General features: G+C 38.3%; 1 protein-coding gene and 1 pseudogene across 2 annotated transcripts in view; both read left to right on the plus strand.

Moving 5' to 3' along the window:
• The first annotated feature begins 398 nt into the window (after positions 1-398).
• Positions 399-22,879, plus strand: part of LOC308645786 (olfactory receptor 7E24-like) — a 23,741-nt pseudogene continuing 1,260 nt past the window's right edge. The window contains exon 1 of the transcript in view: positions 399-1,289. The product of the transcript in view is annotated as an olfactory receptor 7E24-like (transcript). The remainder of the gene's footprint in view (positions 1,290-22,879) is intronic.
• On the plus strand, positions 14,418-15,311 carry LOC308645935 (olfactory receptor 7E24-like; the record flags this gene model as incomplete). Its single annotated transcript, XM_081288388.1, has 1 exon — positions 14,418-15,311. One exon carries the CDS (start codon positions 14,418-14,420, stop codon positions 15,309-15,311), a length of 894 nt encoding a protein of 297 aa, XP_081144514.1.

Consider the following 22,879-nt stretch of genomic DNA (forward strand, 5'->3'; position numbering starts at 1 on the left):
TTTACAATGATTTTTTTTTCTAAATATGAGGAGGCCTATTACCCTTTATATATTTTCTTTTCTGAAAGAATAGGCTGCATTTTCTTGTGATTATGGACTTATTTTCTCTAATACTCCTGGTGTTCTAATATGGTTCATTTGAGTGTTCATATATAGGTGCAAATGGAAGGACAGGTCTAACACAGAAATCAATAATGAAAGTGTCTAAAAAGATTGGATTTTCCATAAATGTTTTGTTCAAAGTGTATTGACTTCAAGTTTGAATACTTGTGAATACATGAATTCAAATGAATTCAAATTAATACAGAGTGCTGGGTTCCTGTTTATGTACTTCCTTTCCCCAACATCTCTCCCTACCCTTCCCAAGTTGTCCAACAAATACAGAACTATGAAATCTGATGGGTGTCTCAGAATTCCATCTCCTGGGACTCTCAGAGGATCCAGACCTGTGGCCCATTCTCTTTGGACTGTTCCTGTCCATGTACCTGGTCACAGTGCTTGGGAACCTGCTCATCATCCTGGCAGTCACCTTAGACTCCCACCTCCATACCCCCATGTACTTCTTCCTCTCCAACCTGTCCTTGGTTGACATTGGTTTCTCCCCCACCATAGTTCCAAAGATGACTGTGGACATCCTAACTCAGAGCAGAGTCATCTCCTATGTGAGCTGCCTGACACAGATGTCGCTTTTTATCATTTTTGCATGTATGGATGATTTTCTATTGACTGTGATGGCCTATAACCGCTTTGTGGCCATCAGTCACCCCCTGCATTACTCAGTCATTATGAGCCCTCGCCTCTGTGGCTTCTTAGTTTTGGTGTCATTTTTGGTTAGCCTTTTTGACTCCCAGCTACACAATTTGATTGTCTTACAATTCACATATTTCAAGGATTCAAAAATTTCTAATTTCTTCTGTGACCTTTCCCAACTCCTTAATCTTAGCTGTTCTGGGACTTTTTCTAATAACATTATCAAGTATGTTATTGGTGCCTTTTATGGTTTACTCCCATCTCAGGAATTCTTTATTCGTACTATAAAATTGTTTCTTCCATTCTGAGAATCCAGTCATCAGGGTGGAAGTACAAAGCCTTCTCCACCTGTGGATCTCACCTGGCAGTTGTTTGTCTATTTTATGGAACAGCCTTTGGAGTGTACCTTGGATCAGCTGTGTACATTCTCCCAGAAAGGGTGCGGTGGCCTCTGTGATGTACACTGTGGTCACTCCCATGCTGAACCCCTTCATATATAGCCTGAGGAACAGGCACATTAAGTGTGCCCTGAAGAGATTGCACAGGAGAACAGTCTAATCTCAGCACCTGTGGTGTCCAATTGCAATATTTGTTGGAAAATACAGCAAAACTGTCAATTTATCCTTCGTAGTAATACTGTTTATTTCAGCTTCATGGTTTTGCTATTTCATAGTGAATGATGGTGGCCAGTGTTAGGGAAAATAGGTTCATGTTGAATAAATAAAAAAATTCTGTAGGTGGATGATGATGATATCTTCACAATAAAATCAATATATCAAATGCCCCTGAACTGTGCCGTTGACACTGGTGAAAGTTATTCATTTTAGTGAAATTTTGAATTTGCCATAATAGAAATGGAAATAAAAAGCAAATAAAACATACAAAAGAAATGAAAGAAATGAATAGGACACATGTACTTCGTGTCAGTAGTGGAAGAGCCAAATAACATTTTTGACATTTATTTTCTCCCCTTCTTCCATCATTAATATGAAGTTCTTAGGTTTTGTTTTTACCTGGACAAATATGACTAAATATGAGCTCTGAGACATGAGCCTCCGGGGTCACATTCAGCCTCTGCTTCTACCCTTCCGCTTGATGGTTCCCAGTTTAGTGGGCTCCATACCTGTGTCTCTTTCTTCCTTGATTATTTGCACCAAGAACTTGCTATCCAAAACTGCATGGGCGTTCATCTTGAATGGGGCCATGGTACTCCCACGAGGGACATGTGTTGGGGCTGCTCTCCTGGTTAATGACCTACCAGATACACAGTGCAAGCAGTAACTTCTGAGGGAGGTAAAGATTGGAAGAGGGAATGTCCTATGCATTGCCTCCTTTTTTTCCACAGGATGAACATGATGTTTGGGTAGCCACAGGGGGACTGTTAGTGGCGATGCTAACCAAAATCTTATGTAAAGATTTTCTTTTTCTGCCACGATGACTCTATTTCTCATAGACTTTTCTCCACAAAGGAGTAAATACACCTAGTTACCCTTGTCCTAAGCATTACAAAGGTGTATGAAGGTGATGAGGATAAGGAGAGCAACCATAAATAACATCACGAATTGCTAATGGGAGATTCCTGAGTGCCAGGTGCTGACCAGGGTTCCACACGGATTATTTGACTTCATCTGCAAAATTTTCCAGGCACTTTTTTATTTTACAAAAATGGGGCTCAGGTTTTTGGGTAACTCAACCTAGGTTTTTAGGTTGAATAACTGTAGCCATGTTAGAATTGCACTGTGGATTTGAGACTCAGGGCACATGGGCAGGTTGTCCCCTTCACAACCAACCTGTGCTTTCACTTTCCTCTCATTCCAGGATGGGTCCCTTCTTCCCTGTGAACTTTAGTCCTGGAATATCCGGTAGATCACAGGACACCACAATGCCTGGCCTCTGCTGCACCAATTAAGGAAGAATGGCTCAGAGGAGAGGAAAAAAAGACAAAGAAAAAGTAGGCAACAATAGCTGGACACACTGGGTATACCCACAGGGTATCCCCGGAGCTGCCCACATCCTCTGCGTTCTTACAATGAGCCCACTCAACGTGAAAAGGAGACCCAGAGTCATGCCTTGATTTTATTATGATTCAGGAAACTGGAGAGTGGTCGTAGTGTACCTGAGATGTGCCTGCAGTTGAGGCCTCTGGAGCTCTGCTTAGAATGTTGCTAATATTAGGAAACACCAGTCCTAGAGACTCACAATTTAATTTCACTGCAGTTTGCTCCACTTATTATTTCCTGAACATAGAAATGGTTGTTAGTGTCACTGAGAACCAGGATTGTCATCTGAGGTGAATTCTATTTTATACAGTTGCATTGAATACAAATTAAACAGAAAAGGTTTTGTTCCCTATTTCCATGCATTGAATGTGTAAAATAGGGGCAAATACATGTTGGATAGTCATTATTCATATGGCAAGATCATTCTCCATACCCTTCAATTAAAACATGTCCTGATCTTACGTTACTCTTTTCCTATTGCTTTATTGTTGCATTTTAATGTCATCCTTCTGTAGGTATGTGCTGTGTATTCAGATAGGAATGACTAAATCTTTTAATCTCTGGTTCCCCAAATCCTATACCATGTTTGGCAGAGAGGAGATTAAGAAAAAAGTTCATTTACCCTTGACTAGACCTTTTCTCTGCTCACAGATCCTGGGCATAATCAGTATGGCTTCAGGGCACTGGATTCTTTCCTTTCTGTACTTACATCATTCTTAGGAACGTGTCATAGATGAGATGGAATAGCTGTCTTTTGTGTCTGTGTCATGGACACAAGAGCCCTATTCTTCCACTTAACAGCATTTTTTTTTTTTTTTTTTTGGTGCTGGGGATTGAACCCAGGTCCTTGTGCATGCGAGGCGAGCACTCTACTATCTGAGCTGTATGCCCAGCCCTTAACAGTATCTTCAACATTCAAAACAGTGGTAGAGACTTTCATGAGTCTAGGGAAAGTAAAGTGGTGGGAAGAGACAGGAAACTCTTAGAGACACGCTTTAGAGTCTCCCATCATTCCCACGCTGCAGTGTGCTTTGACAATTGCATTTCACAGTAGATTGTTATGGTTTGGGTGTGAGGCAACACAAGGAGGTTCACAGTGAATGATTAGATCACAGGAGCTGTAACCTAGTCAGCGAATTAGTCCACTGACCAGGATTAACTGGGTGGTAACAGAAGGCGGGTAGAGGGTGGCTGGAGGAGGCAGGTCACTAGGGGCATGTCTTTGGGTTTCTATTTGGCTCCTGGTGAGTGGAGCTCCCTTTCTCTCTGCTTCCCATTTGCCACGTTTTGAGCTGTGTCCCTCCTCCATGCCCTCCTGCCATGGTGTTCTGCCTCACCTCGGGCCCAGAGTTATGGATTGCACTAAACCTGGCCTGGACCTCTGAAACCATGGGCCAAATGAACTTTTCCTCATTTAAGTTGTTCTCATCAGATCTTTTGATCACAGCAGCAAAAAAGCTGACTGCAATAGTAGACTCACTCCTTAATGATTGAGTTCTTACTATTTTGAAAAAGCATAATGACCAAATATTTATTAGGTTTCATGCTTAACTTATCTGTCATATTTCATGTGGCAATGGATAATATTATTATTCCATTAAGATGTATGAGCACAGAGAGATGGACACACTGACATTACTCTGCCTCTGGAGCCAGTCAATATACATGCCAAAGAATGTTCAAAAGATTGTTGCAATAATAAAGTGACAAACTGAATGATGTTCATTCCTCGAATTTAGTGCCATGTTATGATTAAAGCATTTATTATAGAAGTGTGTCCTTCACAGACTAGATCCATCCACATGCCAGTATTACTGCTGCAGATGACATAGTTGACACCTGCTGTTTGCTTTAATGCCAGATCTAGTTCATGGCTACTCATTGATTTTGATTAGAAATTGCTGACCCCACCATTCCTGCTGTTTTTGGTATTTAACATTGTAGATATCATAGTATATTATGAAAAATGGGGTTCCAGGGCGTCCTTGGTGCTATAAATGAGATGATTTATGATCAGACAAACAGTGAAGCACTGTAACAGGTCAGTATAAATGATCAAAAACAAAACAAAACAAAAAACAGTTCTTTCTTCCTTATTAGATATTTAAGGGGTGGATGACTGTTTCCTCTTTATGTTTCACAGAGGAATGGTGGTTGTCTGGGCTGTGGTGTGGGACTAATGGAGAGTTTTAGACAAGGGTAAAAGTTTCAGTTTTGGAAAATCAAAAATTTCTGGACACGGTTGATGGTGATTTCTGCAGCACAAGTGAATGTCATTAATGTGAGTGAAGTTTTCATTTGGTATGGTCACAATGTTATATTTTTTATTTACATCTTCCCCCAATAAAAATGGACATTTGAAGAAGATATGTCTTTTTTAAAAAAGTGAAAGAAGCAAGTAGCACACACAAGCTTCCCCCTAATTAGAGTCAGGATCCAAAAAGTTTGTGGACATTATTTTGCTTTGCTTCCTCCATGAATGTTCAGAGGTCCTTAGAGATGGGGTAATGTGGACCTATTTGACTAATTAGGAGCTGTGTGCATTGAGCTTCCATGGTCCTTTAAGAGCAAGTCATCAGCCTGTGACTCCAGCCTTTTCACTGATGCTTCCTGTCCAGTGGACTGCATAGGTCTGTCTCGGCCTGTGGTTGTCCCTATCAGAAGCTGCTGACACTGTATTCATATGAATGCTGTGGACATAGTCAGAGCCTTTACTGGGCACCCGTTATGGGTGGGTCTCGGGATGTGCATTTCTTGGTCATGACCCAGCAGAGAAGCAGTGTGACCCAGTAAGTGCAGAGGGAGCCAGTGGATGTGGGAAGTGCTGTTGGAGGTAGTGTTCCTCATCAAGAGGACAAACATCACTTTGGGGATCCAGATGATCGGATACCAATATGCAAAGTTTCAGCTATGGGGACTGTGAAGTTTACATTTCTGTTTAAGGTGATTAAAAATTTGCTGTCCCTCCACTAGTTCTATTTCCCATAAAAATCTCACTCAAAACAGCACAAATGGGTCCTTCCTAAGCTCTATGAAGGACCATGATGGTATGAACAGGATGAGGGAAATGAGAGTAGCCTTAGCCTCATGAACTGGTATAGGGGGCTTCCTAGATGCAGGTGCTGAGCAATGTGTTCTACATTATTTGTTTCATTTCTTAAGCACTATTGGACTTGAGTTATGCATGTCCACTTTATTATTATTTCATAAAAATTGAAAAAGTGACTTGAAAATGTAACTTGTACTCCTTTGTTAGGTGGGAAAGAGTGCAGTCTTGTTTGTACTGGGCTGTCTGACCATGGACACAGGGCATCACGGGAGAATCCTAGCAGACCGTCCCATCAGCAAGCCCACCAGCCATTCCTCTTCCCTGTCACTGCAGAAAGAGAGCCTTGCCCAAGCTGCTCTTCCTCGTGGGATTCCTGGGGATCACAGGGCAGATCAGTGGGAGTGCCTGCTGCATGCACAATGGAAGAACAGTCCCAGGTCATAGGAGAGGTCACAGTAGGGGAGGCTGATGATCATTCAGCACAGATCATGCTCTTGGGCCCCCTCCAGAACCTCCTCAAGCTCACCACATGGTCCCTTATGGTTGAAAATAGCCCTCTCGGTCTCAAAGCAAACATAAGATCAGGTTTGATTTCTTGTCTACTCATGATGCTGGAAATACTTTAAAAATGTGTCTGAGCCTTATTGAGACATCTGCTGGAAACATTCTGTTTTCTGGTAAATGATAAAAATATTAACTGGATCAGACTCAGAGTCTCACATTTCAAATTTAAATCTTGCCACCAGATGCATTATCTCTGAGAGGTAGGGAGGGTTGTTTGTGTCTCTGAGACTCAGCATTTTCATCTGAGTTTATTTCTATTTGATAAAACTGTAGTGAGTCAGGATTAAATGGATAATAGTTTCTCTGTATGTGATTAATATGTGACATCTATGAGGTTAAGGCAACATAAAACTTAGATATTATTATTATTGTTATTACCAATGACAAACTTAATCCTCAGGCCACTCAGCTAATGCATGAAGTGATCTGAAGTTACCATTTTCCTTCTTCTGTAGGGGATGTTTTATGTATGACCCTCTAGATGCATATGCTGTGTATTTGGGAATGCTACATCCCTCTTTCATTTTGGATTTCACATAGACTTGTTTTCTTGGCACAGGGGAGGAATCAAAAACATGTCTGTTGCATATAGAAGCGACCCACCATTCTTTCCTAAAAGTGGCCCAAATCAGTTTGATTCAACACACTTGGAGTTTCTGTCTGCAGTTTCATCCCTTTTAGGAATGTCCCATGGAAATAGAGGCAAGTTGACATAGTGTCTTGTTTTTTCCCATTTCATGGTGATAGAGCCCTTTATTTTATTTATGAATATCACCTGAAATAGTCAATTTTTAAAAGATCATGGCAGAGACTTTCATGGGCTTGAGTAAAGGAACGGAGGCAGGAACTTGAAGGGGTTACTTCAGGCTTCTGCCTTCAACTGGGACACACTTCTGAATTTCACATCATCAATTGCCCTTGACAATTGCTTTCCTCCAGCATTTGTATTTCCCTGATCATGGAATATTTTAGTAAAATCACAAGGATCAAAGTTTATTAAGGTCCATACTTCCCGTAGGTGCCACACAAGTTGTAGAGATGCGCCTATTGCTCCACAAAGTAATGTGAGCAGGGATAAGTAGAGAGACTCCCACACACCTGCACACACTGTCAGGTTAGTAATGCAGGATCAAAATGCTGCTTTCTGGCTCCAACCCAGGCTACTGTCTTTTTTCCTGGAACAAAATAGAAATATTATTCCCTACACAAGACCAAACTTCTTTGTGAGTTATCATGGTGCCTAGTTAGGGTGCCACTGTATTTTGGTGACCAAAGTCATGATTAAGTGAATGTAGGTGTTAATGACTTCTTTTTATAGGGCCATGCATGTTGGTCATTCATAGCAAGATTGGACATGCATTTTAGTTGGAAATCAATTATCCTCTGCTAACCTATTATACAGAGACTTTTGTTTATGTGATGTGAAGAAAGGCACAGGGATTTTGAAATGATTGTCATACTAATAACTTACTGGTTAAATGATGCCCTCTCTACAGTTAATGCTTTGCATCAGATCCAGACTGAATGAAGTAGAAGAATATACTTCACAGGGACTCATTTCAGGGTCACTAGGAATTGTGTTGCAGACTGCTTAGATGAGATTTAAGTACTCAGGTAAGTTTTTTTAGGGATAAGTGTTTATGGGTAGATTAATAAATACTGATGAAGAAACTCCAACAGAACATTGCACTTCTCCAGTTCATAAGAGTAGGTGTGTCTGGGAAACAGGTTTGCAGGAGAATGGAATTATGCAGAGATACTAAGAACTCAAATTTCTTAGGTAATTGTTCATATCTCTATCTAATGTTAGTCCTGAGACAAGTATTATCCAATTCACTTAATTAAAAATAGGAAGTGCCTATTATTGACTATATTAATAGCTAGTATTCATGGAGCCTGGATATTGTTAGACAGTGGGTTTCAATTCTGGTGTAGGAAACAACCACCACACACTTCACATGTACACATGCTGACTACAGTGGTGTTGGTCTGACAACAGGTGGATGTAATAATGAGACAAAACTACTAGATACACAATTTGAACATTTTCTTTTTATATAAGCATTTTATTACATAACTTTTTAAGTATATGTAAAATGAACTGAATAGTAACTCATTACTCAGATGGAACATTTGCTAATTATATTTAATCTCTTTTGTGCTTCTCACCTGTCCCAAATCAACCCCACTTATCCCATTTTTGGTGAGTTCAGAAGTACATATATTGAATGTTATAAATCTTAACTAGAGTTTTCACACACCCACCCACCCATAAAACCTTACTGCTTTTAAGCATAGAACATTGCAATATCACAAGAAAATTATCTGTGACCTTTCCCACGCAACTTTTTCCTCCCCCAGATGAAGTTACTTTTGAGAATTTTTAACCCTAGGTTCATTTTGCCTGAAATCATACAATATACATGGTGTTAGATCAGCTATCTCCACACACAAAATTTGTGAGATCAAGCAGGGTGTGTACTGTCCTTTGTTTTGCTGAGAAATATTGCATTATATGGATTCAGGACAATGTGTTTTAAAAAACATTTTGGTTATTTCTTATTTTGGACCAATAAGACTTCAGGGCCTGTGGACATATGTAAACACCTATTTTAATTTCTTACTAGTATTTACATACTAATGACAGTTTGCTAGTTTCTCTGAAAATTTCAATATGCATCTTAACATACTACAATCTACTTAGAGTTAATATTGTATGACTTTAATGACTACAAAGTAGAAAACATTATAAGACTTTGTTTTCTTCTATCTTTGTATGGCTGTTGTATATTTTGTATCCACAGATTATAAACCTTGCAATACAGTGTTGTAAATTTCTCACTGAATAATCATAGGTTTTGAAAAAAAATGTATTACAGTATATTCAAAAGGATTTGCATTAAGCCAGGCAATCTAATATTCTCTTTTGTTTCACCCATGGTTTGGCATTCATTGGTGACTGCTGTCTGCACTAGTAACCACTCTGGTATCCTGCAGGTGATTTTCTGTTTTGTACAATCCCCTATATTTAGTTTGTATTAGTGAATTGTAGTTATACCCTATACTGGGTTCATTTTGACATAATGACACAAGCATGGAATATAATCTGCTCTGATTCAGTCCCTAGCACTTCACTTTCTCCTTTCTTCCTCCCTCTTCCTGTTTTGTTTCCTCTATTGGTCTTTCTTCTACTTATTTACACTTTTTAATATTAGTATTTTATAGATATACACATAGGGGAAATTCACTGTGGAATATTCACATATGTCCATATGCTAATTTGGTCAATTTCATCCACCTTTCCTCCCTTTTCCCATCCCTCCTCCCTTCCCTGACCCTCAATCCCTTTCTATACTGTGTCGATCTCTGTTTCCATGAGATTCCAACCCTTTTTTCCCCTTATTTTGATCTAATTTCCACGTATGAGAGTTTCTCCAGTGTTTTTCACACGAAGAGTGCTGGACTTTGTCAAATGCCTTTTCTGCACCTTATTGAGGTAATGACAGATTCTTGTCCTTAACTCCATTTATGTGATGTATTAAATTTATTGATTTGCATTTGCTGAAGAAACATTGGATCCCTGGAATGAAAACCACTCAATCATGCTATACTATCTTCTTACCGTTTTTTGAATCAATATTTTGTTAAGAATTTTTGCATCTATGTTCATCAGGTTTATTGATCTTAGGTTTTCTTTCTGTGATATGTCTGTCTGGTTTTGATATAAGGGTGATACTGGCTTTATAGAATAGATTTAAAAATTTTCCTTCTTTTTCTATATCATGAATAATTTGAGGAGGACTTGCATTATTTCTTCTTTAAAGGTCTGGTAGAACTTGGATTAATATACCTCTGTTCTTGCTCTTTTCTTTGTTGGAAGTCTTTTAATTGTTGGTTAAAATTATCAGCTTGATATTTGTTTATTTAAGTTTCATATATTCTCCTATTTCTGTTTTGGTCATATGTGTCTAAAAATTTTGTCAATGTCTCATGATTTTCCATGTTACTGGAGTATAAATTTCCGAATTGTTTCTAATGGTCCTCTAGATTTCAAAAGTGTCTTTGATGATATTTGCTTTTTTTTTCACTTTAATTTTGTTGCTTTGAATCTGTCTCTTTATTTCAGTTAGTTGGTTAAAAGTTTATCTTTCCAAAGAAACAACTCAGTTGCACTGATCCTTTATATTTTTAAATTCTCATTTTTATTAATTTCAATTCTGATTTTAATTATTTCCTATCTTTTACTGATTTTGGAATTATTTGTTCTTTTTCTAGGGCCTTGAGTCATAGTGTTGGATTATTTGTTTGATACTTTTCTATTTTTTTCATGTAGGAACTCAGTGCTATCAACTTTCCTCTTAGAATTATCTTCATCCTGTCCCAGAGATTTTCATATATTGTATCTCTATTCTCATTTGTTTTTAAGAATTATTTTATTTCTCCTCTGGTTTCTTTTATGGTCCATTTAAAGTTAAAAAGTGTGCTATTTAATCTACAGGTGTTAAAATTGTTTTTTAATTTTATATTATCATTTATTTCTAACTCAATTCCATTATGATATGATAAAATTCAAGAAAGTGTATCCTCTTTTTATAGTTACTAAGATTTGCTTTGTTACCTATAATCCAATGTTTTAGAAATGTTTCATGTGCCACTAAGAAGAATAGGAATTCAGGTTTTGATGGATTAAATATTCTGTAGCTGTCTCTGAAGTCCATTTGATTAGTAATAATATTCAGCTCTGATCAGTCTTTACTTATGTCTGGATGACCTATCTGACAGTGAGAGAGGGGTGTTGAAATCACCCATTATTGCACTGTGGCCTGTTTAATTCTTCTTTTTGAGAAGGTGTGTTTTATGCATATGTGTACCCAGCATGAGGATTTATGTCCATTATATGTTGTTGTTAGATGAGTCCCTTTATCACTGTGAAGAGACCTTTTTCTTCTCTTCCAGTTAATTTCCTTGAAGTCTACTTTGATAGAAGAGTGACTCCTGCTTGCCCTCAGTTTTCATTTGTATGATAGATATTTTTTCATCCTTTCACCTTGGTTCTTTGGATCTCTTTTCCTGTAAAGCAAGTTTATAAGTCAAGTTTCTTATGGTCTTATATTTGATGCAATCTACCAATCTCAGTCTTTTGATTGGACAGTGTAGAGCATTTATATCAACATTATATGAGAGATGATTTTTATTTCCTGCCATTTTGGCTTATATCTAATTCTTAATTCAGACTTGATTCTCCTTAAGTTGACTATTCTTTCAGTGTGATTCATCCATATACTTGTCTTCATTTTACTTTTCATTTTTTTTGGCATGAAATATATTTCATTGAGTATGGTTTGTAGTGCTGGCTTAGTGGTTATAAATTCTTTTAGCTTCTCCTTATCATGGAAGTTTTACCTTTCAGCTTCAACTCCAGATGATCATTTTGCTGGATATAGTAATCTTGGTTGGTGTCCATTTTCTTTCAGATGTTATAAATACTTTTTCAATGCCTCTTGGCATTTAGGGTCTTGGATGAGAAATCATTTGATTTCTGAATTGGCTTATCTCTAAAGGTGATGGGCCATTTTTTTCTTGAGGCCTTTAAAATTCTATCCTTCTTGTATATATATTAGGCATTTTCATCATAATGTGTTTTTTATAAGATCTTCTTTGGTCTTTATTGTGTGGGGTTCCATTTGCACCTTGTATTTGTATTTCTGTCTCATTCCTAAGGCTGGAAAAGTTTCTAATATTATTTCATTGATAAGACTGTATATTTCTTTATTTTGTATTTTGGAGCCTTCATCCACACCAATAATTCTTAGATTTTTTTGTTATAATGTCATCCCAGATTTCTTGAATATTCTGGTCATAATATCTTAGCACATTTTCTTTATTGTTGAGTTTATTTTCAAGATTTTACAATGTATTCAAAGCCTGAGGATGTCTTTAAAGTGGTCTACTCTATTGGTGATGCTTTCCATTGTACTCTTTGTTTGATTTATTGAGTCATTTTCACAATTTCTGTTTCATTCTGTTTCAGAATCTCTATCTCTGTATTGGAATGATCATTCAGTTTTTATATTGTCTAAGTTAATTCCTACATCTTCTTTTATCTTATTGAATATTTTAAAAGTGAACTTTCTAAATTTTTATTCTCTAACATTTCCTCCACTGTGTTGTCAGAGGGAACCGGTCTTGACATGTTTTGGGTTGTTTGGGTGTTTTCTTTGGTGGCTTTTTCATACTGCTTGTATGTCTACCCATCTGCTGGGCTGAATATTGCTTCAACTTTTATGGAAGGGTATATTTAGTAAACTTCCTTTTTCTGAAGATCCCTGGATTGGGAAAATATCCAGGTATCGATACTTTCACTCAATGTGAGTTCTTGCTATTTCCTCTTTGATAGAAGAATTAAACCCCATTTACTACAATTACTTCAGAACCAACCTCATACTAATCACCTTTATGAAAAACAAGAACTGGATAATATTCTCCATTCTTCCTCTTATCCAGGTATAAAACTGCACTTATGTTCATTTTCTGGCTTCCAGGCTGCCCAGTGTTCTCCCTCTAGATCTTCTAGTACCTGCACAACAGAGCAAGTGGGCCTTCTGAGCAGAGGAGAGGGAGCATAGAGAGGGATCCTCAAAATCTCAATCTCAAAAAAGGTTTTTTGGGGGCATACTGGTTATTGAACCCAAGGGTGCTTAACTACTAAGCCACATCCCCAGTCCTTTTATATATTTTATTAGAGACAGGGTCTCACTGAATTGCTTAGGCCCTAAGTTGCTGAGGCTGGGTTTGAACTTGTGATCCTCCTGATTGAGCCTCCTTAATCACTAAGAATACAGGCAGGTACCACCACACCCGACTCTCAATCTCAAATTTAAAAAAGTCTTACAGCATCTCCACCAAGTCAGTAATTATTATTACTGTTTAACAGATGAGGAAGTTTCCAGAAGTAATTATGTTACTGGTTGTTCTTCTCTGCTTTTTATTGTCCAATTCAATAGTGAAACCTGACATACACTAACCATCTCTTTCCTTCACAAAGCTGAAGTAAGAATTTCCATACAACTGGAGAATAGAATGCAGATTTTAAAAAAAGAATGAAGAATTGTTTTGTATAGTAGGTATTTCACTGATATTCTATGGGTTGATATAAAATATCAAAATTTATAAAAATATCAAATTTATACCAAAGAGAAATAAAATATTTTTAAATTTAAATATAAGTATCAAAATGTAATCTATTCAAAGTTTTTCTTAGGGCTTAAGATTTTAGAACTATTGACAGGTACAATGTATATAAATGCTGCATTTGTGGTGATACCATTGATTGTGTGCACTTAACAATATTTACCAAAATTTAAAGTTCATCAAAGAGAAGAATATTTATTAATTTATATAAATTTTCAAGAACAAACTTAAGGGTAGGGGAATAAAAATTCAAATGAATAATGAGATTTCTTGAAGATGATTGCCCATCATATTTTCTAATTATGATTTCTCAGTCATGATTTAGTTGTCAGAGAAATTAAAGTACCTGATACACAGTACTTTAAATATCTTAAATCAAATGAATTTATCCCAAGGTGATAGAACCAAGCAAGGCATATCAAACTGCTTCTGAATTTCCTTTTATTAATAAATAGTTTCATTAATAGTGTTTTTCTTAATAAAGAAGGCCATTACTTATTCTTCATTTTTTTTTTCATAAAAGAGTATGGAATATTTTGTTGTGATCATGAACTTGTTTTTCCACTGCTCCTAGACTTCTAACATTGTTCAGACCAATTTCTCTCAAGTGGATATGGAAGAGGGGTAAATAATGAAGAATGTGAATGAAGAGTGTACAAAGACTGTGTGTTACACGCCTGAGAATCATTATTGATGCAGAGTATTCAAGTGTGAATAATTTTGTGAATACTTCCATGCAAATATGTACAGATGGAGGGGTGCTTGGTACATGTTTCTTAATTCTCACATTCTTTGATTTTGTTAAAAGGTGTTCAAGCAATATAATAGCACAAAATCTAACACGTGTCTCAGAATTCCAACTCATGAGCCTTTCAGAGGACCCAGACCTGCAGCCCACCCTGTTTGGACTGTTCCTGTCCATGTACCTGGTCACGGTGCTTGGAAACCTGCTTATCATCCTGGCCATAAGCTCTGACTCCCACCTCCACACCCCCATGTACTTCTTCCTCTCCAACCTGTCTTTTGTGGACATCGGTTTCATCTCGACCACAGTCCCAAAGATGCTCGTGAACATCCTAACTCACAGCAGAGTCATTTCCTACGTTGGCTGCCTAACACAAATGTCTCTTTTTGGCATTTTTGTATGTATGGATGACATGCTTCTGACTGTGATGGCTTATGACCGGTTTGTGGCCATCTGTCACCCCCTGCATTATACAGTCATTATGAACCCTCGTCTCTGTGGCTTCTTAATTTTGGTATCATTTTTGCTGAGTCTTTTGGACTCTCAGCTGCACAATTTGATGATCTTACAAATTACCAGCTTCAAGGATGTGAAAATTTCCAGTTTCTTCTGTGACCCTTCTCAACTTCTGAATCTTTCCTGTTCTGACAACTTCTCTGATAACATTGTCAAGTATTTTCTTGCTGCCATATATGGCCTTTTCCCTATTTCAGGGATCTTTTTCTCTTACTATAAGATAATTGCCTCCATTCTGAGGATTCCATCCTTGGGTGGGAAGTACAAAGTTTTCTCCACCTGTGGCTCTCACCTGGCAGTTGTTTGCTTATTTTATGGAACAGTTGTTGGAGTGTACTTGAGTTCAGCTGTATCACATTCTCCCAGAAAGGGTGCAGTGGCCTCAGTGATGTACACTGTTGTCACCCCCATGCTGAACCCCTTCATCTACAGCCTGAGGAACAGGGACATTAAAAATGCACTTAGGAGACTCCACAGCCGAATTTTCCACTCTTAGCAACTGTGTTGTTCAGTTGCAATATCTTGGAAAATTCAGCAAAGCTAAACGGGTTGCCCTGCTAATGTGCCTCTTCATAACATAAATAGTTTTAGTTTCTCACCATGTTTTATAGTATAATGGTTTCAGCCTATGTTAGGTATCAAAATTTCACTGCATTAAGATGACAAATTTTGGAGATGGATAGTAGTTAGTTTCACAAGAAAACAAATAACAATAAATGCCACTACACTATGCTCTTGACAATGGTGAAATTTGTAACTTCTTTTTATTTACATACCACATATTGAAAGTGTACTCACGAAGCCAGTGAGTTTTAAAAATGAAATTAAATGTTGCTGGGTACTGTAGTGCATGCCTGTAATCCCAGAGGCTCAGGAGGCTGAGGCAGGAGGGTGGAGAGTTCAAAGACAGTCTCAGCAATTTAGCGAGGCCTTAAGCAACTCAGTAAGATCCTGTCTCTAAATAAAATACCAAATGAGCTGGGATGTTGCTCAGTGGGTAAGGGCCCCTGTGTTCAATCCCTAGTTAAAAAAATAATATTAGTGTTTTATAGTTTTCATTGCAAAGGTCCTTGAATTCTTTTGAATTTACTGATTTGCAATTTATTGTTTTGAGGCTATTGTGAATGGGATAGTTTTTCTAATCTCTTTCTCAGAAGATTAGTCATTGAAATATAGAAATGTGATTGATTTATGAGAGTTGTTCTTGTATCATGTTACCTTGCTGAATTCATTTATGAGCTCTAGAAACTTTCTTTTGGAGTTTTTGGGTGTTCTATTTATAGGAACATATCATCAGTGAATAGATAATTTGAGCTCTTCTTTTCCTGTTTATATCCCTGTGGGGACAAGTGCATGGAATACTGCATACATGGCATACATTAAGGGCATCAGAGTGGCAGGCCACTTCCTTTGTGCTAGATGGATGAGCGACAGGCTGCTTACCCCATAGGCACAGTCCTGGGCATGAGGCTGTGTGTCGCAGTCCCTGTACTTGCTCCACGGCCCACTCCTCGATTGGTTGCTGCAAGCACAGTTAGCAGAAATTGCATTGGTGGGTGCCTGTAATCTGCTTAGCTACTGCCTGAGTATATATACATGGTAACTGCACAATAAAATCAGACTTGCTCCCTGCTTGGTCTCCAGAGGGCTTGATTAGCAACTATGCATCCATACTCTCCTCTCCCCTGTTCCATGGACCTCCTTGCTGGATGAGAGAGAGCCCATGCATATCCCTTTAATTTTTTTGTTATGTCTGATTGCTCTGGCAAGAGTTTCAAGGACTGTGTTAAACAGGAGTTGTGAAAGTGGGAATCCTTGTCTTGTTCTGTTTTTAGAGGAAACACTTTCAGCTTTTCTTTGTTTGGTATGATGTTGGTCATATTTTGTCATTTATGGTCTTCATGTTGAGGTAAGTTCCTTCTTTCCCCAGTTATACTAGTGTTTTAAACATGAAGGGGTCCTGAACTTTGTCAAATGCTTTTTCTGCATATATTGAGATAATCTTGTGAAAACTATAGGACACTCAAGAAATTCAGGGAGACCTGAGAAGATGAAAAGACCTACCATGTTCTTGGATAGGCAGAATTAATATAGGCAAAATGGCTGTACCACCAAAAGCACTATACAGATTCAAAATTCTAATGATATTCTTCATAGAACTAAAAAAGAACAGTTATGAAGTACATTTGGAAAAATAAGAGACCCTGAATAGTCAAAGCAATTATTAGTAAGAAAAGCAAAGCAAGAGGCATCACAATACCAGAACTCATTATGCTATAGGGCTAAAGTAACAAAAACAGTATGGTACTGGCATCCCAACAGGCATGATGACCAATGGAAAAGAACAGAAGACACAGAGCCAAACCAACCAAAAACAAAACAACAACAACACAAAACAGTTGTCATACACTAGACAGATGGCTGCCAGAAATATACATTGGAGAAAAGATAGCCTCTTCAATAAATGGTCTGGGAAACCTGGAAATACATATGTAGAAGAATTAAATTTAACCCATATTTCTCACTCTGCATGAAAGCCAACTCAACATGGATCAAAGACCTAGGAATTAGACCAGAAACCCTGAAACTGCTAGAAAAAAAGGTAGACCCAACACTCCAATGTGTTACCATAGGAACCAACTTCCATAGCTAGACTTGTAAACACAAGAAATAAAATAAAAAATAAGTAAGTTGATGGCATAAAATAAAAAACTTCTTCACAGGAAAGGAAATAAGAGAAGGAAGAGACAACAGTACAGGAGAAAATCTTTACCACCTGCTCCTATAGAACATTAATATATACAATGAATTCAAAATATATTCAAAGTATATACAAAGAATTCAACCAACTTAACACCCCAAAAACCAAATAACCCAATCAATAAATGGGGGGAACAAAACATAGTTGAATGTTCTGTCTGATATGTGGATGCTAACACACAACAGGGGTGGGGGAAGAATACAAATTCAGTGGTTTAGACCAGGGGGGATGAAGGGAAGGGAGGAGTATAGTAGTAGGACAGACAGCAGAATGAATTGGACATCTTTCCTATGTTCATATGTGAATACATGACCAGTGGAACCTGGCATCATGTAAAATCACAAGAATGGGATCCTAATTAGAATAAGTTATACTCTATGTAGATATAATATGTCCAAATGCACTCTACTGTCATGTATGTCTAAAAAGAATAAAAATAAAATAAAAATCTCTCCTAACCAAAGGGAAAAAATAAAGAACTAAATGGATACTTCTCAAAAAATATATACAAATGGTCAGAAAATTGATGAAAAAATGGCCAACATCTCTAGCAATTAGAGAAATGCAAATTAAAACTACATTGGGATTTCATCTCACTCCCATCAGAATGGCAATAATCAAGAATACAAATAATAATAAATATCATCAAGGATGTGGGGAAAAGGGTACACTCATATGCTGCTGTTTGGACTAAAAATTAGTGCAACTCGGATTATACCCAAAAGACCTAAAAAGAGCATACAACAGGGACACAGCTACATCAATGTTCATAGCAGCACAATTCACAATAGCTAGACTGTGGAACCAACCCAGATGCCCTTCAATAGATGAATGGATAAAAAAGTGGTATTTATACACAATGGAATATTACTCAGCACTAAAAAACAACAAATCATGGCATTAGCAGTGAAATGGATGACATTAGAGCAGATTATGCTAAGTGAAGCTAGCCAATCCCTAAAAAACAAATGCAGAATGTCTTCTTTGATATAAGGGGGGTGACTCAAAACAGAGCAGGGAGGAAGAGCATGAGAAGAAGATTACCATTAAATAGGGACATGGGAATGGGAGAGAGAAGGGGAATTGCACAGAAGATGGTAGGAGACCCTCATTGTTATGCACAATTACATATAAGATGGTGTGAGGGGGAAGAAAAGAGAGAGAGAGAGAGAGAAATGTGTCACAGTAGATTGGGTAGAAAACAGGGAGCGGAGAGGAAGGGGGATAGGAAGAGCAGCACAATACAATAGACACTAGTATGGCCCTATGTATAAATGTGGCTGTATAACCAATGTGATCCTGCAATCTGTACATGTGGAAAAATAAGATTAAGATTACGTACCCCATTTGAATCAAATGTATGATACGTCAAGATCATTGTAATATTTTGAGCAAATAATAAAAATTTTTAAAAAAGAAATAAAATAGTCAATTATTAGTAAGAATATTTACTGAGCTTCTGGCTGTGATGGTATATGATTGGACTAAGGTCCTCTGCATCTCCTTGCATTGTTCAGTCCTCCTGATCCCTCAGCGCTTGGTTGTAATTTGGATGTCATCTTTGGTTAGTGTTGGATGCCAACTGCAATAGTTGATTGCCTTCCTAATACTCAGTATAAGAATATTGATAATTCTGATTTCTTCTGAGAACATTTTCTCCTTAATCTTGCCTTTTCTCATACAATTTCAATAACAAAGAGGTGTTTTATTTACTTTTGGATTGCATCTTGGTTCAAGTGTGCTGCATTTACCTAGAAGGTGCAGTGGCCTCTGTAGTTGTGCAGTGGGCTCTTGTACTATGAATACTTCAGTTGAGCCAGAGAAACAGAGTCCTTACACCACCATCAAGGAGGCTGCAAGCAGAACAGGTTGTTCTCAGGGCCCGAGGCACCTGAGGGCAATGCAGGCTGGAAAATAGAACAGAATTAAATCTAGTTGTGGAAATGCCTCCTCCCTGAGCATGATTTATTTGGATGACTCTCTCCTCAACATACTTCACAATAGAGTGGTGGTTGCTGGGTTGGGGTAGGAGAAATGGTGAATTTTTTTTCACCTGGGTGCAAAGTTTAAATTTCAGAAGATAGAAAATATCTGGATTTGGATGATGGTGGTTATGGCACAACAATGTGATTGTAATTTTGTCACTAAAGAGTGTACTTAATGTGGTTCAAGTGATATTTGTTTGCATTGATATTTTATCCCAATAAAATGAACATTAATCACAGATGTATCTTTAAGGAACACAGAAATGAAAGAAAATAAATAGAATATGTAAACTTTTTACTAATTAGAGTTAGGGCCAGATACTTATGTGGACATTCAATTTCATTTGTCTTCCCCATTAATGACGGAGAATCCTTAGAGATGGGGATTTCATGGACCAATTAGTCTAATTGCAAGCTCTGTGTATTGATCTTCTAAGGTCCTATATTAGTGCACAATTAGCCTGTGCCTGCTGCCCTTTAGTGGATGGTTCTTGTCCAGTGAGCTGCATGGCTGTGTCTCCTCCTGGGATTTTCTGCATCAGGAAGCTCCTGATGACACGATCTCTTCCTGTGGACACAGTTTCTCCTTCCCTGGGCTCCACACTTGGTAGGGCCTTAGGATCAGCACTTCTTGGTCATGACCCTGCAGGGAGGCAGTGTGACCCAGTAAGTACAGAGTGGGCCTTGGATGTAGGAAGGACTGGGGAAGTAGTGTTACCTCAGCACAGGGGCAAACACCACAGAGTAGCCACATGGGAGGACACCACATGCATGTTCAACTTGGGATTGTGGGGTTCAAGCTTTTGTTTCAGGGGGGGAGATGAGAAATCTTATGCAAACTGTGCTCTCCACCCACACTGGTTCTGATTCTCACATAAATATTACCCACAACAGCACAAAATGAATCCTTCAGAAGTGTTTCTTAACTTCTAAGAAAGGACTGTGATGGTGGTGATAAGATGATGATGAGGATGACAGAAAGTGCAGTGCTTCCCAGGCTCAGGTGCTAACCAACTACCTTTTTTTTTCCTTTTCATAAACAACATCCTACTTTAGTTATATGTGTCCACATTATTATTATTTTATAGAAAATGAAGCAGTATGTTATACTTTTGTAACTTGTACTCCTTTGTTAGGTGGGAAAGAGTGCAGCCATGTTTGCACTGGGCTGTCTGGCCATGGACACAGGGCATCACAGGAGAATCCTGGCAGGCTGTCCCATCAGCAGGCCAACCAGCCATTCCTAGTCCCTGTCCTGCAGAAAGAGAGCCTTGCCCATGGTGCTCTTCCTCTTGGGATTCCTGGGGATCACAGGGCAGAGCAGTGGGGTTCCTGGTGCATGCACAATGGAAGGACATCCACATGTCACAGGAGAGGTCACAGTGGGGGAGGCTGATGGTCATTCAGATTAGATCACAATCTTGGGGCCCCTCCAGAACCTCTGTGGAGCTCCCTCCATGCTCCTCCATGCTTGAAAACAGCCCTCTCAATCCCAAAGCAAAACTAAGGTCAGGTTTGATTTTATTTCCCCCCCGCCAATACTGGAAATATTTTAAAAATGTACCTCATATTTACTACAGAGAAAATGTCTGGGCCCATACTGAACACTGTCAGGTGGGAAAGAATAAAATAATTAAATCAATCCTTTCCAGAGTCTGTCAGCCCAGTCACTGTGTCTGTTAAGCAGTCCCTGGTTTCACGGGTGTCTAGACTCAGCCCTGTCATCTGAATTCATTTCCCATTGATGCGACTACAGTGAGTAAGGATAAGTAGATACTTGGTTATTTTATGTGAATAATATGGGATATGGGAATAAAATGAGGGCATAATAAATCTGGATATTATTGGTACTGTTAGTCCTGATAGGTTAATCTTCATTCCACTCAACTAATATATCCAGTGACCTGAAGTGACTGTTTTCCTGTTTCTGGATGGGACACTTTATGTTTGCCCTTACAGATGCATGTGCTGTGCATTTGGGAGGAACAGCTTCCTTTCTTCTATTTCTTACACCCTGGAGCCTGAGTTCTACTTGGCCAGGGTGACGTCTTGAGCAAGTCTGTTGAGAATTGAAGCACCCCACCCTTTTCCCTATATTGAACAAAACGAATCTGGATGAACAGACTGTGGCCTCCTGACTGTCCTTTCATTCCTTCCAGCAGTGTCCATGGGAATAGACAAGTTCAAACAGTGTCCTTTATGTCCATGTTTTGGTCATAGGGACAATTTACTTTTATTTAGTTTCATCCACAGTAGGCAAGTGTTCAGAAATCATGGCAGAGATTTTCATGGATTTGAAGAAAAGCAACAAGGCAGAAGCTGAAGGGGAACCTAACACTGAGCCTTCTACTGAGACCTACGGCAGGGTTTCACTTCATTCTGGCCTCCAGTGCCCTTGACCATGGCTTTCCTCCATAATGTTAATACTTAACATAATTATGAATTTTTTACTAAAATAACAATTTCCAAATATTCATTGGGTTCCCAATGTTGCACATATTGTGGAGATGGTGTTATAATCTGTGTTTCCCTTAAGCAGTGAGCAAGGAAAGGAGGAGAGATTCACACACTGTGCACAAACTGGCAGGTAATACAGGTCTGAAATGTTGCCTGCCTGACTCCAGCCCAGGACTTGGCTCTTCTGTTAGAGCCACAGTAAATAGTATTCCCTGCACAAGACCAAACTTCTTCAGGATTCATCAAGGAAGAATATTCCTAGTCAGGGTGCAATTGCATTTCCATGATACATATTAGGATTGAGAAGATGTAGGTGATAGTGACTGTTCTTGTAGGTACCTAAATGTAGGTCATTAAGAGTAAATTTGGACACGGCTTTTGCACTGGAAATCAACCAACCATGTCCTGACAACATATTATCCAGACAGGGATTTAAGTGACAGGGAGACTGCTTTGAAATGATTGTCATACTAGTATACCACTGAATTAAACCATGATGTCCTTTCTATCACTTTGCACCAGAAAAGACTTTGCAGAAGAGAAATGTACTTCATTGAGAAATTAAAAGCTTAGATTAATGTAAACTTGTAGATTTCATGGCCAATGGGTATTGTTTTGCAAATTACTTAGATGATTTTTTTACCTATGTTTTAGGTAAATGTGTGAAATAAAAGTGTTTGATAGATGATTCTGACATGAAAACACAAGCAGATAATTACACCTCTGCGTTTCATAACAATAAGTATGTTTGGGGAACAGGTTTGCAGGAAAATGGAATCAGGTAGAGATATTAAGACTCAAATTTCTTAGGTAATGTTTCAGATGTCTATCCAATGTTAGTCCTGGCACAATTATTATCAG

The sequence above is a fragment of the Spermophilus citellus genome, assembly GCF_964194105.1.
Source record: "Spermophilus citellus genome assembly, chromosome: 3".
Lineage (NCBI taxonomy): Eukaryota > Metazoa > Chordata > Mammalia > Rodentia > Sciuridae > Spermophilus > Spermophilus citellus.